The sequence below is a fragment of the Saccostrea echinata genome, unplaced genomic scaffold, assembly GCF_033153115.1.
Source record: "Saccostrea echinata isolate AGI-Se365-2 ecotype Australia unplaced genomic scaffold, CSIRO_AGI_Sech_v1 ptg000030l, whole genome shotgun sequence".
In the NCBI taxonomy this organism is placed as follows: domain Eukaryota; kingdom Metazoa; phylum Mollusca; class Bivalvia; order Ostreida; family Ostreidae; genus Saccostrea; species Saccostrea echinata.
In genome coordinates, this window is record NW_026889779.1 from 1,677,501 (window position 1) to 1,701,567 (window position 24,067).

The following is a 24,067-nucleotide window of genomic DNA, read 5'->3' on the forward strand; positions in this document are numbered from 1 at the left end:
GGACAAATTAAATCCACACTATGTTATGAAGCTTTCAAATAAATCAAACTTTTCTGACTCAGTGGTTCTTGAGAATAAGACTTTTGAAATTTTCAGTCATCTTATATCTCCTTAAAATGAGCTTTACCCTTATTTGAACAAACTTAAATCCCCTTTACCCAAGGAAACTTTTAGGCAATTTTGTTTAAACTGGTCAAGCAGTTCTTGAGAAGATAATATTGTAAAAATTTTACGCCAAAGACAACAACAACAACAGAGATTATAATCGGAAATAAAAGTTTATTTGATCCGTCAGATCAAATGAGCTAAAAATAAAGGCTGGTGGTGGTGGGGGTGGGGGTGGGGTGGAACACTTGCCTAACAAAATACTCAATATAAAGCTGTTCCCAAAATTTTGCATTCATAGGGTATGTTTATGTTAGCAAACGTTTCCAAAGTGCCATGATATTTGATTCTTGTCGAAGGGAGGGACCAAATCAACGTGAGGGAATGGTTTAACAACATACAAAATATAACGTTTTACAATAGAAATTAACTCTTTGTTTCTCTATATATTTTATCACACCTCTAGTGTGTTTCTTGTTATTTTGATTAGAATAATGATGATTAATTGCTGCCAAGTCCAATTTTGTACAGGCCCATGTAGTAATTATGGTATTTGTATTTGTTTACCGGTCTGCAACAAGTCTTGCGAGGGTCTATGTGAGTAATTTTCGAACATAATTTGGTTCATTTTTGCATACTCAAAATATGAAAACAGTCATGTATTTTGTAATGGATTTAAGCCTTGAACTCAGTTGTAGTTTTCTTTGTGACCTGGATGGAAGGAAAAATGAACAAGAAATTTATTTGCAGAGGTTTTCTATAAACTTGACAACCGTCCTAGAAAATAAATGTTTCATCCAGGTAGGGCAAACGAGAGAAAAAAATAAACCCTGGACAAGGATTGTACACAAAGAGTTTACTGACTTTGACCTTTCATCTATAAAAATTAGAAAGAACGTTTGCTCTAGACAAGTATATGTTTATGCAAAGAGATTTTCTTACCTTCACCTTTCATCTGGAAAATTGGCTCAATGTCACCGCAAACCCTCTACCCGAGAGGACTCTATGTATAAAGTATGAGCTCAATAGAGCTAAGCGGGGAGAAAATATGCTCTGAACAAGGATTTTACACAAGGAGGTTTTCTTTACCTTGACATTTGTTTGAAAAAAAATGGCTCAAGTCCTTGAACACCCTTCGCCAATGGATACTCTGTGAGTAAAGTTTGAGCCAGGTAAGGCCAAGGGGAGAGAAGACATACTCTGAACAAAGTTTTCTTATGCAAAGCTATTTTCTGACGTTGATCTTTCATCTAAAAAATTGATTCAAGGTCACTGCATACCCTCTACCCAAAGACGATCTATTGTTTGAAAGAGTTAAATATCAGCTATTATCAACCTTGCCTTTGAATAGTGCATTCAACCAAGACTGAGGCAAAATAGGGCTATCGTTTCCCACTGTCACATTTGGGTTGTAGGGGTGCCATTAAGTAGTGTTAAGGTTTGGGACCAAATTGTTAGCAATTTTCTCTTTGTCATCTTTGGACAACATTTAAAATAGCACTGCTATGGGTAAGATTTCTTATTTAGTATATCTTGTCAACTTTTTGAGGGATCTCCGGCTCTCTGGCCCTGGAAGGGACCAGTAGACTAAACCAAACATTTTTTTACATTGCATTGTGAGATGAAGTTAAAGAAAGACTACTACCTCCCTTACCTTTGAAGTGTAAAAACAACAAAGTTCTGGTTAGCATACTGGCCCTTTTTCTTCAACAGGACCCTTCGAAAACCTGGCAAGTGGTTCTCCCTAAGGTCCTTAACCTTTCACTAGTGTTACTTTGTTCTAGTAGCCAAAGATGCTTTCGAAATGAATGCTTGAAATACGTGCCCCACCCATGGCACCACTTGGTGGTACCACTACAGCAACATTCTGATAGCGGGAAATGATAGTCCTAGGGGCCCTCTACCTTGCCCCAGTAATGATTTGAAGCACACTTCAAAGATAAGGGGTATAATTGCTGACCTTTAATCCGTATAAAACACAAAGTGAAAAACAACAAATTTCAGGTTAGCTAACTGGCCCCTTCCTTTCCCCGGGACCCTTTCAAAACCTGGCAAGTGGTTCTCCCTAAGATCATTAACCTTTCACTAGTGTTACTTTGTTGTAGTAGGCAAAGATGCATTCAAAATGAATGCTTGAAATACGTGCCCCACCCATGGCACCACTTGGTGGAACCACTACAGCCCCATTCTGATAGCAGGAAATGATAGTCCTAGGGGCCCTCCACCTTGCCCCATTAATGATTTGAAGCACACTTCAAAGATAAGGGGTGTAATTGCTGTCCCTTAACCCGAATATTAAAACACAAAGTGAAAAACAACAAAGTTCAGGTTAGCTTACTGGCCCTTTTTCTTCGACAGGGCCCTTCGAAAACCTGGCAAGTGGTTCTCCCTAAGGTCCTTAACCTTTCACTAGTGTTACTTTGTTCTAGTAGCCAAAGATGCTTTCGAAATGAATGCTTGAAATACGTGCCCCACCCATGGCACCACTTGGTGGTACCACTACAGCCCCATTCTGATAGCGGGAAATGATAGTCCTAGGGGCCCTCTACCTTGCCCCAGTAATGATTTGAAGCACACTTCAAAGATAAGGGGTATAATTGCTGACCTTTAACTCGTATATTAAAACACAAAGTGAAAAACAACAAATTTCAGGTTAGCTAACTGGCCCCTTCTTTTCCCAGGGACCCTTGAAAAACCTGGCAAGTGGTTCTCCCTAAGGTCCTTAACCTTTCACTAGTGTTACTTTGTTCTAGTAGGAAAAGATGCATTCAAAATGAATGCTTGAAATACGTGCCCCACCCATGGCACCACTTGGTGGTACCACTACAGCCCCATTCTGATAGCGGGAAATGATAGTTCTAGGGGCCCTCTACCTTGCCCCAGTAATGATTTGAAGCACACTTCAAAGATAAGGGGTATAACATCTGTCTTTTAATCGTATATCAATAAACAAAGTGAAAAACAACAAAGTTCAGGTTACCTAACTGGCCTTTTCTAGTCATTGGAATCTGTCGAAAAGTTGACAAAGGAACTCCCTAAGTCCCTTAACTTTTTTCCAGTTTAGTGTTAGTTTGTTCTAGTGGTTAATGATGGTTGAAAAATGAAAGCATGAAAGATGTTCCCCACCGTTGGCACCACTTGGTGGTGCCGTTACAGCCTCAAACCGATTGCGGGAAAGATAGTCCTAGAAATCTTCTATCTTGCCACAGTAATGATTTAAAGCACACTTATAAGATAAGAGGTATAATAGCTGCTTGAAATATGTAACCCGCCCCTGGCACCACTTGGTGGTACCACTTCAGCCTAAATTTTATGGTCGTATATAATAGCCCTGTGGACCCTTTTACCTTGAGCCAGTAATTGTTCGAAGCACACTTCAAGGATCATAACTTAAAATAGATTAAATTACCTTCAAACCCTTATCAATGTAAATATTAGGAGTAAGCAAATTTCAGGTTAGCCTTTTGGCACCATCATGTTCCTGAGACCCGTAAAAGAGCTTAAAAGGGATTCTCCCGGAAGTACTTAACCTATTTCCAATGCTGTTTTATTCTTAAAGCGGTAAAAGATGGTGACATTTTCTTCTTCTTTTTTTTTGTTTGTTGTGAAACCGCATTATTTTCCTTATGCAGGTGAGTTTAACTGCCTCCAAGTGTTTGAATTATTAAATTATAAAGTGTTGCATTAATTATCTAATTATTAATTATAAATTGTCGAAAATGAGGCATTAAACAGTATTGCGTCAGAGTACTCTCAGTCCTTTGATGAATTTCCTTAGTGGCTGCTAGCTTCTACGGGCTTAATGGCTGCTGTTATTGGCTGCTAGCTTCAGTCTAGTTTATTATTTTCGTCATTCACCGATCTTAATATTGACGGAAACTTCTAGAACATCATATAGCATCGAGCCCGATGTTAAAAAAGAAAAACGAGCTAGGCAATTATAGCTGCATGAATATAAAAAAAAAGCTTTTGTGTGAATGGTCATTGAAATAATTGTAAATCATTGAAAACGCTATTTGGTATCAGTGATAACATCCTTTAAAGGGAATATTGACGACAACCCTCGCTCATCTCGAAAATCTGGAGCAGAATTAAATTCTAATGAATCAATTTCGACTTCTTTATCAAAATTTTCCCGAACTTTTTCGTAGACCTCTAGCTTTTCCCTCAATTCTATAACACTCGGACCTCGAGAGTTACACGCTAGGTGTCGTTTTTGCATCACTTCCATAATTTCTACTTTGACATTTCCAAATCTTGTAGCATTTTTCACGTTTGACGATGAATTGTCGTATTATTATGAAATGCCTGGACAATTAAATAGCACGATTAAGACAAAAAATATCTACTGAAACAAGATATCATGACACATTTTGTTAACATGTATTAGGTAAAATGATATTTCGGGCCTGATAACCAAGAGGGGTCCAGTGTAAACAAATGGAATTGACTTACCTTCTCTGTTTTATAATACCGCGGGTATGATTTTTTAGTAAAACGTTAATTCTGCGTTATTTTTGGGGTTTTTCTTATGGAATACATTGTAAATGTGTACTAGAAGAATAATTTATGAAAAAATACATAAAAATATTTTTTGACCCGTGGAGTATATTCGGGGGGGGGGGGGGGGTCTTGTCCACAAGTACCTGTGTATTGTAGCAGTAACAATGTCAATAGTGTTGGGAACCTTGAGGCTGGATTACACGGTAATAATACATGTCGTATACAACTTGTGGTATACAACTTTTGTACGTAATAATATTCCTCATATGTGAACATGGTAAAACAAGTTTTTAATTCCACTCTATTGTTATTCAAACAAACAAAACACCTCTTTGAAGAAGCAGAGTTTTTTTTTTAATTTTGTCGACATGGAAGCCATGGAAGAGGAATATACATGTAGTTATTTTAATGTGCATTTTGATAATTTCATTTCCATTGCATTTGTACCAGCGAAGAAGATTTAGAGGAAGGCCATGGATCAGACAATGGATCGGAAGGAGAGACCACTATAATGCATACAAAGCCATGTTAAAAAAAACTAACCACTTTTTAAAAAATAAATTTCCCAGAAAATTTCTGCGAATAGAGTAGAGTAGGATTTCCACCATAGCCAACCCCTCACCCCCCCCCCCCCTCCCCCCATGAATATGCAGAGTAGGATTTCCCCGGAGGGAATTCTCACAGAAGAGCTAAATTTCCCTTTCTTTCTTTCTAAGAGTAGGATTTCCTCCTCTTTTATCAATGCCTAAATCTTATTGATAATACTTTGACAAAAAAATTAAAAAGTCAACCGATTTTATTGGAAACATGAGTGTTCTCTACTCAAGAATTGTCAAATTTAGTGTGAAATTGTGAATCATTCAGTCTCAACCCAGACTTCTAACTCAGGAAATGGTAAAATTAGTCACTCAAAAATAGTAAGACTCAATGTCTAAACACCCTTTCTCCGTGCAGCGGTAGCTGTTTGTCACGAATTTTGAAATCCTAATGTGAACTGGTAATTTGTCTTAAAGACAAATTAACTTTTACAACTTTTAAAAGTTTTAAAAGGTCAAATATTTTATCTATGTTTCGATCTTTTATGAGAAAATTCTAAAATTTATGTTATTGAAAGATTCGACATACTTTTTGTGAGTATTTGGATGGAGTAGTTCTTCAAAGGGAAATAGAAGGGCAAAAAAATGCGTTAAAAATCAATACAAGAAACACTGCTTTGCGAGCCGTTGCATAAAATATGTCTCCTCGATCCCAGCGGGCCGTCACGGTATCTCAGTCGGTAGAGCGCTCACTCCGTGATCGGAAGGCTGTGAGTTCGTATCTCGGCCGCAACTGACCAAAGTCGATAAAAAATAGGTAGCAACTGTTCCTTCGCCAGGCGCTCGGCACTTTGAAGTGAAAGCTGCGGGTCTTTCGGATGAAACCTTAAAAACCGAGGTCCCGTGTCACGGCAGGCGTTGGCACGATATTAAAGATCCCTCACTGCTCATTGGCCCTAAGTGCCGAGTAAAGGTCTAAATTTGAAGCTGGTGACGCCTCTATGTGAATGAAAACTTCTCCAATGGGACGTAAAACAACATACAATCAATCAATCGATCCCAGCGGTGTTAAATTGGATTTTAAGGTGGTATAGAACACCAAACGAAACTTGTCCTATATATTTATTTACCCAAATTAGGAGGATTTGAAAAACCCACACCTTTCAGTACGATAAATTGTAATTTTAATAAAAATTTTTTATTATTTTAATGAGAAATACAAAAATGATTATTTCTTATATAATTCTTTTTTCAAAAGCTTAATATTATAGGCAGGAGTTTATTAATATAATGTGTATGTAAAACAAAAATGACAAGAAATATGTCTTAGCATCTTTTTAAATTTTCAACAAAAAACAAGCGTAAAAAAATGGGAAAACTTCATTTCTTGAAAACAGACGATATATATTATATATATGTAGGACTCCAAAGTGCGATGGAACTCCAAAGTCCGATGGTCACGCCAAAGTCCGATGGTCTGCGCCAAACCCCGATGGTTCACACGCCGAAGTTCGATGGCGCAGAATAATAATTATTGTTTTATGACGTCATAGTACTTCTGCGCCAAATTGCGATGCTGCGCCACGCCAAGGTTTTACGGTTAAAAATAAATTAAATGAATTTTAAGTATTTAAACGCCAAAGTAATATGGTTCACTAAAAAACACAAAAAATATATTGTACCACTAGCCGTAATTTATTAAGTGGTTCCGAGGCTAACCCTTTCCTCTCGGATGGATGCGAGGCTAATCCTAATCTCTTTGATAGGTGCGAGGCTAACCCTAATCTCTCGGATGGGTGCGATGCTAACCCTATATTTCGGATAGGTGCGAGGCTGACTCTAATCTCTTGGATGGGTGCAAGGCTAACCCTAATCCGTCAAAAAGTCTGTAACATCCTGGATGGGAGAGAAACTAACCCTAATCAGTCAACCCTCTTTCGGGGTGCGAGACTAAAACTATTCAATCGAATAGTGTACCCGGATTAACCCTTAATTTCTTGGGTGGGTGCAACCCATCCTATATTCAGTGTAATTGTGCACAAGGACTAACCCTTATCAGCCAAGTGGTGTGCAAGGACTAATCCTAATAACTCAGGTGTGTGCAAACATTAAGTAAAATCCGTCAAATTGATGACTCATCCTAAATTATTGGTTTTGAATTACGGACTATGGCGTCGAGGATTGACTTCGGAATATTGTGACGTCATAAACGTCAATTATTTCTCCGCACCATCGGACTTTGGCGTGTCAGACCATCGCACTTTAGCACACGTGTATCATAGGAAACGAGCCATCGGACTTTCGCGTGACCATCGGACTTAGGCGTCCGTACTGACGTCAACCCATCGGGATTTGGCGCAGACCATCGGACTTTGGCGTCACCATCGGACTTTGGAGTCCCATATATATATATATATATATATATATATATCTATATCTATATCTATCTATCTATCTATCTATATATATATTGAATGGGAATGTCATGAATAAAAAAAATAAATACTTTCCTGAAATATAAGATATCGTAGGTTTCTTTGTTGTTTAAATATGCGACTTTATACTTTTTCTATACATTTCTAATCTATTCAATTTTTCCACACAATTTTATGTCATATTAGAAAATTGTACAGAATTTTGCTTTCACAATGGCAAACATTATTCAAATTACATACATGTACATAAACTCTATAAAATGTATTGCTCTTTCTGAAAAAAAGTTTGTGTTATGTGTTACTTTTTAAATGTAAGGAAAATAAAATACAATGAATTGGCTTTCTTAATTTTAGTATTTTATGCAAAAATGATTCATTAAAATATAAACCATTCCTTTTTTATCAGGAAGACCAGACCCTTCTTACAACATATCCATAAATTGTATGGTTTCCCATGGAACTGCAGTTGTAAATTGGGTACCAGGTTTTGATGGTGGAGCAGAACAGACATTCTTTGTGTCCTACAGAACTAATAATGAGGATGAGAAAATAACAATTGAGACCTATAAACAACCGAATGCTACAATTACTGGCTTGAATGATGACACTCTCTACTACTTCAGGGTTATTTCAAGCAATTCAAATGGTAAAACATTGTCTGAAGAAGAGGAGTCTTGTAAAACACAAGGTACTGTTCAACTGATCTTTTACTAGTTATTTTACCTGAGTCAAAGGTTCAGGTGAACCTATAGGAGAAAGAAAATCTAGAAAAGTCACATTTCAATATAAATATTAGTTATATACGTATTACAACTTTATATGTTTGAATGTTTTCAATTTTAAAAGTAGCCTTCAAAGTTGGTTTAAGAGGGCTATGTGGTCATGGCCATTTTTTTATACTATTTCAAAACATCATGGAAAAGAAAAGGCCCGTATAAACTAAAATAAGTTGTGTAAAAAATAGCATTAAATATTATAGCTGATTTTTTTTCTTTACCAATTAATTGTTTATAGCTCGAAAAATTATATTTCATATTTTAAGGTAGATTTCTTGTGTAATTTGTTTTCCAAAAAGTTTCCTTAATCAGCTTTATTTTCACGTTTAAGCACCGATTTTGACTGAATTTTGGCCTGGAAGTCTCTAAGGTCAGACCTGCTTCTGAATAAAATTATGATACTTTGAAAGGATGTGCTCTGAGAAATAATGTACATATATTATAGTTATCTCAGATAAGTGCATATATAAACACAAATATTATATTAAAGAAAAACTTTATTGTGGCGATAATTGGGCACGACTGTATATTCAGAGACACGAATTACTATTGGTGTCTCTAGCAACACAATGGATGGGCCGCCAATCACAATGGGCAGGCCTTACAACACAAGCACAATTGACGTAATTAAATATTCAAATTAAGGTTCAAAGTTCATAGTTCAAAGTTCACAAACTTTATCTCACTTGTGGTAAAAGCCTTGACCCCGGGAGGTGCAGAGATCAATTTGCAAGCACCTATTTATGTATATATTTGAATCAAAAGTTTACTTTTAAATTTTAAAGAGGTACATCACTGTATAGGATAATAACCTAGTGCTGCTCGTTTACGCATATAAGAAAGTAACCTAGTGCCGCTCGTTTACTCATAGTTCAAAGGTCAACGTTCACAAACAATCCCACAACATGGTAAAAGCCTTAACTTTGGAAGGTGCAGAGGTCAAGCACTTATTTATTTCTTAACACTCGTTAACACATAACTCAACTGGAAAAGAAATGATATGGACAGCCTGATTCTGTAAGTTTACATTATTGCGTATGGTTCGAAAAATACTGTCTTCTCTGGAAAGGGCGCTTGATTACCCTGTCACAGTCTAGTTCAATGAATCACGTATCACTTCCATATCCTAAGACACATCCGTTGGGACACTGAGTATTTGTATATTGTCTTCTGAGTTGTAAACTAAAATATGAGGCTCCCCTTAACTGTTCATTAAGCCCATACTTTAATGTCATAGTCCTACGTGTTGAAGTACAGTAAACGTTTAGGCTTGTCATATTAAGATGATCTCTGCAATGATTCTCCATCTGAAAATAAAATAAACAAGAAAAGCAGTATCTATTCTAAATGGGTGTGGTGGGTGGGTGTTTCGAGTTAACAATACACAATAACAAGACAAAAAAATTTACCGACCAATTTTGATGCTGCAGAATTGAAAAAGGAAGCTGCAACTAAAGCGCCCTCAAAGCATATCCTAAAAGGAGCGACAAATTTTATAAGAATGATAACCATTAGAATTAATTTTTAGATTTGGGTACACCCAAATTGGGAAAATTAATGTCATGCACTTCATTCGATAACATCATCTAATGTGAATTAGATGTGAATATTATCTCAGATAAGTGCATATATAAACACAAATATTATATTAAGAAAAACTTTATTGTGGCGATAAATGGGCACGGCTGTATATCCAGAGACACGAATTACTATATATATTGGTGTCTATGGCAACACAATGGATGGTCCTCCAGTCACAATGGGCAGTCCCTACAACACAAGCACAACTGACATCATTAAATATTCAAATTAAGGTTCAAAGTTCATAGTTCATAGTTTAAAGTTCACAAACTTTATCTCACTTGTGGTAAAAGCCTTGACCCCGGGAGGTGCAGAGGTCAAGCGCTTATTTATGTATATATTTAAATCAAAAGTTTACTTTTGAATTTTAAAAAGTTCCATCACTGTATAGGATAATAACCTAGTGCCGCTCGTTTACGCCTCAAGTTCCCAACCACAAACATTGTGGTAGGGAACTCCGCCACAATATGGGTGGGAAGAGCGGCATAAGTACCCAAACTAGCCATGCCCAAGCCAAGACTTATCAAGATTATGTAATAAACCTCTGGAGAAAATATAGCAACCTAACTTAACCCTCAATTATGAATCAAGATGAAGTCATGAACCATGAACCTTAAATTATGATTTTTATGTTAAAAAAAATTAATAGAATTAATTGTTTACAAAAGAGGAGACACGGCTAGGTTCTACTGAGAAGTTGACTCAAGCTAAATTCAAGGAATCCTATCTCCTTGACTCAACCCCCCCCCCCTTTTTTTTTGAAGAATCTTGATCATTCAATCATTGTATTGTTTTTGCTGCAATGGAAACTGTTTAAGAACTGGATAACAAATAAGTCTAAGCACTGCCATTAATTGAAAGAAAAGGCATAAATTACCATACCTGCGTTAACAAAAATATTAATTCAGGTAACTTATGCATGACATCCCCACTAATTCCTTTAGAATTTCTTAATTTTTACTTGTATAAACTAATAGTCAAATTTAAATTGAGGATAGAGAGACTTAAAAAGAACTTGTTACTTATAATTTATATGTTTAAGTACATTTAAATGTATTATTGTATTATTTTACACTTTTAAAACATGACACCCCCACCCCCACCCCAAATAATTTAAAAGGCTTGATTTTGGAAATTGATCATAGAGGGCATTTATTTTGATAATTGAATGATATAAACTAAAACTGACATTAAAGAAACTTGAGGAAGTTTAAATTGTAATGAGTAGTTCATTTATATATGGAAAAACATCAGATTTAAATATAGAATTCTTATCTCCTATTTATCAAATAAACCCGGATTCTGTTACTTGTATTGATGATAGCAACAAATAAATGATAAATAATCATATGGGTGACAGTCTGACAGAACTGGAACTACACAGTGCAAATACAATGCTAGCTAAGGACAACCCTGACCCTATTATTGAGAGTGGGAGAATGTGTCACACTTCCAACAAGAAAGTGAATGAATATTTGCAAAAAGTTTACCGAAGTCATTCGTTATTAAATAATAATGAGCTGAAAAGCTGTATTTCAAATTTTGATTGTATGAGGCATATGTAAAACTTTAATATTATATGTAATGTTAATTTTGTAAAGTGTTTAGAGTGTGTAAAGGCTGTTATAAACTTGTTGCACAGAAGTACTATTATTCATGTAGTGTGTGTAAAATGCTTAGAGTTTATAAAGGGCTGTTATGAATTAATTACAAATCACATTCAGTAGGGGTAAGGGGCTGCCAACAATGAGCATGCCCCTATACTTGTGCATATACAACATTCAACATACTGCAACAATTTTTTTTAATTCATGTACTGAGTGTAAAATGCCTAATAAAGTGTATAGAAGGTGTTATGAATTCATTGCAAAGCAACTTAATAGGGGTAAGGGCAGCCAACAACGAGCATGCCCCTATACATGTGCATGTTCAACAAACAACAAAAAGCAACATTATCTTTTTTTTTTAATTCGTGTAGTGTGTGTAAAATGCTTAGAGTGTATAAAGGGCTGTTATGAATTAATTACAAATCAAATTCAATAGGGGAAAGGGGCCACCAACAACGAGCATGTCCCTATGTATGCGCATAATCAACATACAACAATCAACATAAAGCAACACATTTTTTTATTCATATAGTGTGTGTAAAATGCTGAATAATGTGATAGAAGGTTGTTATGAATTAATTGCAAATCAATTTCAACAGGGGTAAGGGGCCGCCAACAACGAGAGTGCCCCAACAACATACAACAATCAACATTAAGCAACACATTTTTTTAGTCCCCTACCGGTGAAACCGGAGGGGACTATAGGTTTCCTCTGAGACTGTCCGTCTGTCTGTCTGTCTGTCTGTCCGTCTGTCTGTCTGTCAGTCTGTCCCACTTGGTTTTCCGCACTTTTCTTCTAAAAGCTTGCAGATATTGAGCTGATTTTTGGTATGTGAGTGTATCTTGATGAGTTAGAGATCAAGTTTGCATTTCGTTCCGCTTCAATGATTTTTGACGGAATTACGACATTTTCAATTTTTCAGGGTTTTCCGCACTTTTTTCTAAACGCTTGCAGATATTGAGCTGATTTTTAGTATGTGACTTTATCTTGATGAGTTATAGATCAATTTTGCATTTCATTCCGCTTCATTGATTTTTGACGGAATTATAGCATTTTCAATTTTTACGGGAACCAGATTACACTTGCCGGTGGGGGACTAGTATTGCTAATGCAATACTTTCAGAATGCTTGTTGAAATTCATATAGTGTGTGTAAAATGCTGGAGAGTGTGCATAGAAGGCTGTTATGAATTAATTGCAAATAATTTAATTTTGATTGTAACACTCCATTTGATTGGATAAAAAAATTACTTTATATTAATTGGTTTGCCTACGTCACAATGACTTGCGTCAAAAACGTATCGATCCGCCTTACGTTACATTTAAATTTTGTACAACTTGAGGTCATTTTTTAAGAACAATCATCTATTTTACTTACACTAAATAAATGAAAATTGAATTATAAGAATGAAATTAATAGCGACCCAATTTATACGGTATAAAGTGGGCCGGAACAGTTTACGCTTTTTTATAAAGCGCTTCGCGGTTTATAAAGCGTAAACTGCCCCAACCCACTTTATACTGTATAAATTGGTTAGCAATTAAATTTATTCCTTGAATTAAATTCAATAAGGGTAAGGGGCCGCCAACAACAAGCATACCCCTATACATGTGCATATATACAACATTCAACAATCAACATAAAGCAACACATTTTTCATGTAAGTCATGTAATGTGTGTAAAATGCTGGATGGAGTGTATAGAAAGCTGTTATGAATTAATTGCAAATTAGATTAATAGGAGTAAGGGGCTGCCAACAACGCGCATACCCCTATGCATGGGCATATACAACATTCATCATGAAGCAACACATACAAGTACAACCATGTAGCATGATGGTCTTGATCAAAAGTCTATTTAAATTATGTAGAGTGTGTAAAATGTTTATTATGTGTAAAGGCTATTATGAACTAATTCATATAAAAAAAAACAAGGGGAATGGGCCATAAGAAATGGCATACCTATAAAATGCAAGTCAGGTTAAATGTTCATGAAGAATAAATTAAACAAAAAAAAATGTGAATAAGTACCATGTGCATGTGATCTAGATGCAAAGTTTTTACATCTGGACTTAACGTGTAATGACACACAGACTATTGTTTACAACTAATAATAAGGCTGCTTTGATAACTTAAGTGAATAGTACAGTGCATTGAGATTGACCCTAACAACTGTTTACCTTCCAAGTCCCATGTTAAAATGATAAAATCCAAGCTTGTTTAGCAGTCAGGTTGTTTCAGTATTTTGTTTTGCAAACTGGAAATTAAATGTGTGAACTAATTTACAAAAGTTAAACGGTACATTTTCTGGTTGTTCGGCAAAATTCGGGTAAAACGCTTGACTGAACTGATCCTAAGAAAATCTATCATAATTGGGTAAGTTGGCAACTATGAATTAATGTGATTTCACAACCGTATGGGTGTGTATAAAATTATATAGTTATCTTAATAAACCCCCCCCCCCCCCGCTTGAATGCACTGTCATGTCGTTTACAATACGCCCCTCTCCCAAATTAATTAAGTTAATTTTTGTTTACCCTTTACGTGAAAACCCCCTCTCCCGGTTACGTTTGAATCACAAATTAAAATCTGGGAACTGACACCACTCCATTTTTTTTATTACAAATCCACACACATGGGGGTCAATGGTCAAAACATACCTAATCCTAGGCACAACAGTTGAAAATACTACTTTTAAGAGAAATTACCTGCCAATTTTGATGCTGCACAAGTTGCAACTAAAGCGCCCTCAAAGCATATCCTAAAAGGGGCAATAATCAATTGACAAATTTTACAAGGACTATAACCATAAGAGTTAAATTTTAGATTTGGGTAAACCCAAATTTGGAAAAAATTTGGAAAAAATTAATGTCATACACTTCCTTCGATAACATCACCTTATTCAGAGTGAATTAGATGTGAATAGTATTTTCAAGGTATTCCTGTCCTCGGGTCGAAATTCACAAAAGTAATATTTTTAAGGAAAGCTGTCTTTGGCAACCTAACTCATATATTTGTAATACCCTTTCTCATGTTGAATGGCTCAAATGGTAAGACTGCATAATTTCACTATTGTCGTATTTTTACTTGTACACTTAAACTGTATAAATTTAATTCAATTTTTTTTCAAATACATATAGGTCGCGCACAGAATTGGGGCTGATATTGTAACGTCAGAGTTGCGTCATTCAACTCTAAGAGTTAATTCCAAGTGTTGGGATATACATTAAATCTTTCAAATTGCGAATATGTTTCTGTTTCTTTAGAAACTTAATAGCAAGTATTTGGGAAAGATTGGTATAATGATTTTGATGTCTAGTCGGGTTTGTTACTACGACACAAATATGCGTATTACGTATATCATGAATGTTTTTTTTTATTATTTTTTTTTATTTAATCAGTATTTTATTATGTAAAGTTAGTTTACATAATATGGATTAGACATCAGGCATGGCCTATGTAAGTCCTCTCCAAGAAGGTCAGGGTTACAAATGTTAAGAATTGACAATGATTTACAATCATGATGAAATAATTCATAATAAGTTACATTGATTTCTTTTGCTAGCTAGAAATGGGAAAAAAGGAGCGATAAATTAATATATTCACATGAATTATTACTTAGCATGTATACTCACTATACAATATAATGAAAAAATAAAAGAGTGCTAACAAACAACAAAATAGAATAAGTAAACAAATAAAGTGCAAAAGACAAATATGCAAGGAAAAAAAGCGAAGAAAATAATAATAATCAATAAATAAATCCGGAACAAGCAAAAACACTGGATAATAAAATAAAAAACAACAGAAATAGAAAAAAATGAAAATGCAAAAAAGACAAATATCTAAGGAAAAAATTACAATATATGTACATGGAAATGCTGAGATTTGAAATAAGTATAAATATTAATAATATTAGGAAATTAATATTAAAACTCAAATTTGAAATAATATCAAAATCGCTTGGAAAACTTGATGTATAGTCGTACTGCTTCAAAAATTGAGCAGTTAGTTTTATCAGGTAATTGCCTATCACAAAATAGCAAAGTATTCAAAATTTGATCAGGAGAGAGGGTTTCTAATTCTATTATACTCTGAAGACTGTCAAAAAGTATCATTCTCTGATTATTACAGGCAGGGCATTCTAAGAAAAAACTTATAGTTATCCTCGTTCAGATATTTGCACTTAGTACAAGATACCATTTCACTTTAATACTGATTATACAGGTGAGCATTTAGATTACTAGATTCATTACGTAGTTAACAAGGTATGTTTTCCTTGCGATTACCATAATTAAAGATCTTGACATCCTTTATTCTATCTATAGTAGGTTTCTTTAAGATATTCTTGAAACTTGAATAAGATTCAATACATTTTGTTCCTAATGGTAAATTGTTCCATAATTGAATAGTAAAAGGCAGAAAACTGTTTAAATATGACACTGTCCTTGCTTGAGGTATGACAAAATTAAAACTACCAATATTCCTAAGATTGTAACCATGATTTGGTGGCATAAAAGGTAGGACCATTTCTTGCAAATAGAGAGGGGCTATACCATACACAATTTTATAAAATATCAAGAGTTTTTGTCTTTCCCTTCTATTATTTAATGGTTCCCAACCTAATTCTATTTACAAAGCATTTCTGGATGAATTTTTCCTAAGTCCTGTTATTATTCGGGCTGCTTCTACTTGAATATTTTCTAAAAGATTTGAAAGTTTCTTTGAGCAATTATCCCAGACAATGCTACCATATTCTAAAATGGGTCGAATAAAAGCAAAATAGACTTTTATCAATGCATTCCTATCTAGCAAATATTTCAACATTCTTAAAAGATTTAACCAAGAACAAGCTTTTTCATATCATTTATTTATATGAGATGACCATTTGGAATCATTTTGGAAAAGGAGTCCAAGATGACAGTGTGTTCTAGATTCATTAATAATACATACTACCATTAAACCCAAAATGGACTGGGGGATGGTCATTTGAACTTCTCGAAAAATTTAAATTACAGGTTTTGGTTGGGTTAAAATCCACAGCCCATGTTGAAGCCCATTTATTAATTTTATCTAAGTCAGACGTAAGTGATATTGCTGCTGCATTAACATTATTATCTACAACTATAAACAGTGATGTATCATCTGCAAATAGCCTTGTATTATTAACTAGATTATCAGTTATATCATTAATATACAGGAGGAATAAGAAAGGACCTAGAACAGAACCCTGAGGAACACCTGCAGATATAGGTTTAATATTTGAATAGAACCCATTTAAGGCCACTCTTTGAACTCTATCATCTCAATAATTTCCAATCCATTTTAATAATGTACCTTGAATACCATAAGATTCTAATTTAAAAAGTAGACCTTTATGCCAAACTTTATCAAAAGCTTTTGAAATATCACAAAAGATAAATCTAACATCTTTACCTTTATCTAGGTTTAATATAATCGTATTATAAATTTCCACTAAATGGTTGATAGTTGAGTCATTTGGTTGGAATCCTGACTGGTATTTTTTTAAGATATTATTTTCTAATATAAAATTGTACAAATATTTAAGAATAATTTTTTCCATAATCTTGCAAATAGTACTAGTTAGTGAAATTAGCCTATAGTTATTAACTAAGTCAGGACTACCTTTAAACTTAAAAACTGGGGTAATATTAGCTTGCTTCCATACATTTGGTAAACGTTTTAATTCAAACGACTTATTCAAAAGTTTTACTAGTGGTTTACAGATGGAGGAGGATAATTGTTTAAGAATCTTTGGTGTTATACCTTCTGAACCAGGGGGAGTTTGCTTACATTTAAATTATTCAATTGATCAGCCACATCTTGTTCCGTGACAAATATGTTTTCAATGGTTACTAACTAAAGGGAGGACCAGGACCATGCTCAGGCAAGGTTTTACTTTCATCAACACTAGAAACATTTGAATAAAAATTATTTAATGCTTCTGCCTTTTCTAATGGATGAAGTAAAATTTGACCATTTGATTTTAAAGGAGGCATAGGTTTATGTTTATTTGAAAGTTTTGCAATTGATTTTGTAATTCGCCATCATTTACCAGTTGGAATATCTTTATTAAGTATTTGAGATGTAAGTTTTTTCTTATACTTTTCTTTGGCATTTCTAACCATAGAAATTACCTCATTTCGCAATTCTATGAAACGACGCCATAGGTTTTGGCAATCTTTATGTTTTGCTTTTTTGTGTATACGATTTCGTTGCCTTATTCTTAGACGTATACTATTATTCATGAATGATTTATGTCGTGGCCTAATTGTGACGACCTTTTTAGGTATATGTTTATCCAAGATAGCATCAAACGTGTGTAAGAAATTAATATATAATACATTTATGTTTGAGGAAATAAAGACTGTGGAGTCCCAAATCAACTTTGTTAAGTGAACAACATACATTATTATGGACTATGCTTAAATTTCGAATTCTAAAATTATTTGGTATTGGTCCAGGGTTTGTTTCTAAATTACCCATTATGAGTAAAAAAAATACTAAAATATAATAATGAGAATTATTGAATGCATTTAAAAATACAGATGTATGTGATTCAACATTGAGCCATGTGAACCTCAAATCAGAATAGTTACATATAAGTGACAGATAATCTGGAATATATAAATAATTCGGGAGACTCTGGTTTTTAACACATGAAAGAAAATTAATCATGTGTATCATAAGTTATCAATTGAATAATTAGAAAAAAATACCTGAGTCTCACCACATGGTACACACAGGATGTTGACATGTTCAAAATAAATATAGAAATTGAAAGGATCAACAATTTCAGGAGCAGTAAACATTATTTCCGTATTTTGCCAACTTGGAAGATATACATATAATTTGTAACAAGAATTCCATAATAATTTGATAAAATCATACTCACTGGTACGAAAATAAAGAACATATAGGAGGAAAAGTGCAAATATACACTAGAATACAACAAAGAAAAGTGCAAGTTGTTTGGAAAAAGAATAATTGAATATATACAAGAATAATAAGGGGAAGTTTTTTCCCAAGTCATAAAATGGTAGTATAAGAACTGTGCGTAGTACAAAACGCAGCATAAAAAATGTATATTGGCATTCTAAAAATAAGTTGTGTTTTTCGCTTTTTTGAGAAATATCACGTGACTTTAGGGATTTTCCATAAAGTCGAAATGCACGTGGATCCGGAGTTACACAAATGCATGTGGTAAGCATATAAATATCAACTTTAGGTTTAATCTAAGCAATATATTTATTGTTTTTTGTGTTCATAGAATAAAATTGTAAGTTTTAACCGGTGTGTAAGTTTGTATAATCAGACTGGTCTCTGACACCTTGGTATTCACAGCCAGTGTGGCCACTATGAGGAAAGTCCAACTGTTTCCATGGCCGCACTAACATATGTTTTTGTTTGGGATACTGCACCTGGTTTAAGGTAATCAATTCTTGTACACATTTTTGATTTGTCATCATGGTATTTTAAGAAGATTTTCCCATCTGCCGTCCATGTATCTTTGATTTCTTTGGGGATTTTTAGTTGTCTTGCATGATACGAAATCGCGGAACGGTTTTTGGTCAGATCTTCGAAAATATAGAAGGAAGTGTTATGAGACTGATTATACTCGTGAACTGTTTTCCATCTCTTTATGACATTGTGTCTTGCTTTCCATGAAGTAAATTTGACAATAATATCGCGGTTTGGTTTTGAATTACGTTTTCCTACCCGGTGGCTCCTGTCAATGTCTTGCATATTTAAGTCAATTTTCATTGTCTCTTTTACAAAGTCAACTACCAGGGCATCGGTATTTTCACTCTCATTTTCAGTGATTCCGGATATTCTAAGATTTTGTCTTCGTGTATATTGCTCTAAATCATCATTTTTCAATTCTAATTCAACACATCTTTCTTCTAATTTCTCAGCTGATCAGTGAGATTATCAATAGATATTCTTAGAGGGTCAAGTACACTCTGTAATGTTCCTGTTAGACTAGGAAGGAGATGACTGACAAGTGATTTTACTAGTACTTTTGAAGAGCAGATGCATTCAACAAATTTTAACATTATTTCAGGTTTATTTAATGCACCTACTAATGTGTCAACTATTGCTTCAGCATCGTCATCAAAGTCTTCATATTCACTACTATTCTCCCTTGCTCTTTTAGAAAGAGGTTTGGCACTTTGGGGCTGTCCTTGACCTCCACGTTGTGATTTTTTTACCCAGTTTAGGCATTTTGTAATATTTAAATTTTGAAACATAAATTGGAAATCACAGGTTGTAGGAAAGTTTTTAAATGATGTAGGAGAACTCAAAGCATACTAATCACATACTAATCACAACTGAGTTATTTAACCAGCGAGTGAGCGAGCATAGGAATTCAAAATGGAAGACGCATTCCTTTGTTCTTTGTGTTTAATAAAAACGAGAATCAAAACACAAACCTCCTTTGTACTATTTACATCATTATCATCCCTAGGTTCCTTAGGGAGGTTAAAAATCAATTCCACATCTTTCAATCTTCAAATCTCGCAAAAACAACCAGAATACACACTTTTTTCGCCTGCTTGTAAAACACTACATAGTGGTCACAAAAAAAGCAAAACATAAAGATTGCCCAAACCTATGGCGTCGTTTCATAGAATTGCGAAATGAGGTAATTTCTATGGTTAGAAATGCCAAAGAAAAGTATAAGAAAAAACTCACATCTCAAATACTTAATAATGATATTCCAACTGGTAAATGGTGGCGAATTACAAAATCAATTGCAAAACTTTTAAATAAACATAAACCTATGCCTCCCTTAAAATCAAATGGTCAAATTTTACTTCATCCATTAGAAAAGGCAGAAGCATTAAATAATTTTTACTCAAATGTTTTTAGTGTTGATGAAAGTAAAACCTTGCCTGAACATGGTCCTGGTCCTCCCTTTAGTTAGTAACCATTGAAAACATATTTGTCACGGAACAAGATGTTGCTGATCAATTGAATAATTTAAATGTAAGCAAACTCCCCCTGGCCCAGAAGGTATAACACCAAAGATTCTTAAACAATTATCCTCCTCCATCTGTAAACTACAATTAAAACTTTTGAATAAGTCGTTTGAATTAAAACGTTTACCAAATGTATGGAAGCAAGCTAATATTACCCCAGTTTTTAAGGGTAAAGGTAGTCCTGACTTAGTTAATAACTATAGGCTAATTTCACTAACTAGTACTATTTGCAAGATTATGGAAAAAATTATTTTTAAATATTTGTACAATTTTATATTAGAAAATAATATCTTAAAAAAATACCAGTCAGGATTCCAACCAAATGACTCAACTATCAACCATTTAGTGGAAATTTATAATACGATTATATTAAACCTAGATAAAGGTAAAGATGTTAGATTTATCTTTTGTGATATTTCAAAAGCTTTTGATAAAGTTTGGCATAAAGGTCTACTTTTTAAATTAGAATCTTATGGTATTCAAGGTACATTATTAAAATGGATTGGAAATTATTGAGATGATAGAGTTCAAAGAGTGGCCTTAAATGGGTTCTATTCAAATATTAAACCTATATCTGCAGGTGTTCCTCAGGGTTCTGTTCTAGGTCCTTTCTTATTTCTCCTGTATATTAATGATATAACTGATAATCTAGTTAATAATACAAGGCTATTTGCAGATGATACATTACTGTTTATAGTTGTAGATAATAATGTTAATGCAGCAGCAATATCACTTACGTCTGACTTAGATAAAATTAATAAATGGGCTTCAACATGGGCTGTGGATTTTAACCCAACCAAAACCTGTAATTTAAATTTTTCGAGAAGTTCAAATGACCATCCCCCAGTCCATTTTGGGTTTAATGGTAGTATGTATTATTAATGAATCTAGAACACACTGTCATCTTGGACTCCTTTTCCAAAATGATGCCAAATGGTCATCTCATATAAATAAATGATATGAAAAAGCTTGTTCTTGGCTAAATCTTTTAAGAATGTTGAAATATTTGCTAGATAGGAATGCATTGATACAATGTGAAAGTCTATTTTGCTTTTATTCGACCCATTTTAGAATATGGTAGCATTGTCTGGGATAATTGCTCAAAGGAACTTTCAAATCTTTTAGAAAATTTTCAAGTAGAAGCAGCCCGAATAATAACAGGACTTAGGAAAAATTCATCCAGAAATGCTTTGTAAATAGAATTAGGTTGGGAACCATTAAATAATAGAAGGGAAAGACAAAAACTCTTGATATTTTATAAAATTGTGTATGGTATAGCCCCTCTCTATTTGCAAGAAATGGTCCTACCTTATATGCCACCAAATCATGGTTACAATCTTAGGAATATTGGTAGTTTTAATTTTGTCATACCTCAAGCAAGGACAGTGTCATATTTAAACAGTTTTCTGCCTTCTACTATTCAATTATGGAACAATTTACCATTAGGAACAAAATGTATTGAATCTTATTCAAGTTTCAAGAATATCTTAAAGAAACCTACTATAGATAGAATAAAGGATGTCAAGATCTTTAATTATGGTAATCGCAAGGAAAACATACCTTGTTAACTACGTAATGAATCTAGTAATCTAAATGCTCACCTGTATAATCAGTATTAAAGTGAAATGGCATATTGTACTTAGTGCAAATATCTGAACGAGGATAACTATAATTTTTTCTTAGAATGCCCTGCCTGTTATAATCAGAGAATGATACTTTTTGACAGTCTTCAGAGTATAATAGAATTAGAAACCCTCTCTCTTGATCAAATTTTGAATACTTTGCTATTTGGTGATAGGCAATTACCTGATAAAACTAACTGTTCAATTTTTGAAGCAGTCCGACTATACATCAAGTTTTCCAAGCGATTTTGATATTATTTCATATTTAAGTTTTAATATCAATTTCCTAATATTATTGATATTTATACTTATTTCAAATCTCAGGTGACCTATTGCTATCCGTTCTCGTCCGTTTCGTACGGGTACAGAAGGACGCAGCCAGTCTTTTAACGTGATTTGTTACAAATTTCACTTGGAACTCCTATTAATTTACTCAAGATCAGTATTTTCAGAAGGCAGAAATGAACTTGATCAATTATGCTTGAAAAGTACTAACTATGAACAATCACCTGGCTTGTTGAATACAGGTAAACATACCCCTCAGGGTATAAATATCAAACAAAGGCCTGTACAAAATTGAAGTCATAATCAAATCATCATTATCTTAGTTAAAATAAGAAGAAAAACACTAGAGGTGTGATGAAAAATTTAGAAACACAAAGATTTAAATTTATTTCTCATGCAAAATATTCTTTCTTGCGTAAAACAATTGTTCAAATGAAGGGCCAAACCTTCTTTTGAGGGGAGATAAGAATGAGTGAAAATTTAATGTTATTTCAAAAATCTTCATCTGAAGAACCACTGGGCCAGAAAAGTTTAAAATTATGTGAAACTTCATTACTTCGTGTAGATTCAACTTTGTCCAAATCATGACCTTCAGGGGTAGGGTGCGGCTACAATAGGGGATCAAAGTTTTGTAAACATGGGAATGTACAGTAAAACACGCTTATAACAAAGTGCCTGGGACGGACGATTTTGCTATGCTATAAGTGTAATTGCTTATATCCATTAAGTTTACAATATATTTTAAAGTCAAGGGGAATGAAAATCGCTTTGCTGTAAGTGTCAATTCATTATAGGCTTGTTTCGCTATAAGTATGCTTTACTGTACAAGAAAAAAATCCTTCTCAAGAACCACTAGGCAAGAAAAGTTAAATCTTATGTGAAAGTTTCATGACATAATGTAGAAACAAATCTGTTTTTTCAAAACTACTCCTCCTACAGGTTTGATGCAACAAGTAGACTATACTAGTCTACATATTGTTATATCCCCCGCTTGAAAAGTGGGAGGGTATATAGTGATCGGGGTGTCCGTCCGTCCGTCTGTCTGTTACGCTTTGGGGTACCTATCTCATATCCGCAACTCCTCTTATACCACTGAATGAAATTTAATGAGACTTTCACAGAATCTTTGTTACATAGTACCATTTTGCACCTCCTATTTTACATTTTGATCTGACACTTATTTTGGGTCTCTCAGGGCAAAACATGGACTTTGCCATTATAATCATATGGGAGGCGGGAGATATCATTTAATGAGCTCAGTGCTCATAGTACCTCTAGTTTTTGTCAGTTTTCTTCTTCAATCAAATTTTATCTGAGCCTTAACTTGACAACCCTTTGACATTAAGACTTCAAACTTGAAACATCTAGAGATGGTATGGAATTGGGGTTGAGGCCACCAAACTTTTTTTTTCCTTGACTTTTCGATAAGGTCAATGTCAAGTCACATGTATTATGTTTTTTCTTGTTTAAATGATTTTTTAAGTTTTTGCGGTTTTTAGTGTGCGCTGCATGATCATTTTTGGGGTATTAGTGCACCCACTCCTTTGTGTTTTGTGCATTTCCGGTTTATCAAGCATGGTTTTGTTGGGCAGATGTATCGGTGCCACGATGT

At 34.2% G+C, this 24,067-nt stretch overlaps 1 protein-coding gene across 1 annotated transcript in view; it reads left to right on the forward strand.

Moving 5' to 3' along the window:
* Positions 1-24,067, forward strand: part of LOC133196094 (uncharacterized) — an 80,513-nt gene that overhangs the window by 19,241 nt on the left and 37,205 nt on the right. The window contains exon 2 of the mRNA XM_061332035.1: positions 7,986-8,267. Within this exon, the coding sequence (XP_061188019.1) occupies positions 7,986-8,267 (282 nt within the window). The remainder of the gene's footprint in view (positions 1-7,985; positions 8,268-24,067) is intronic.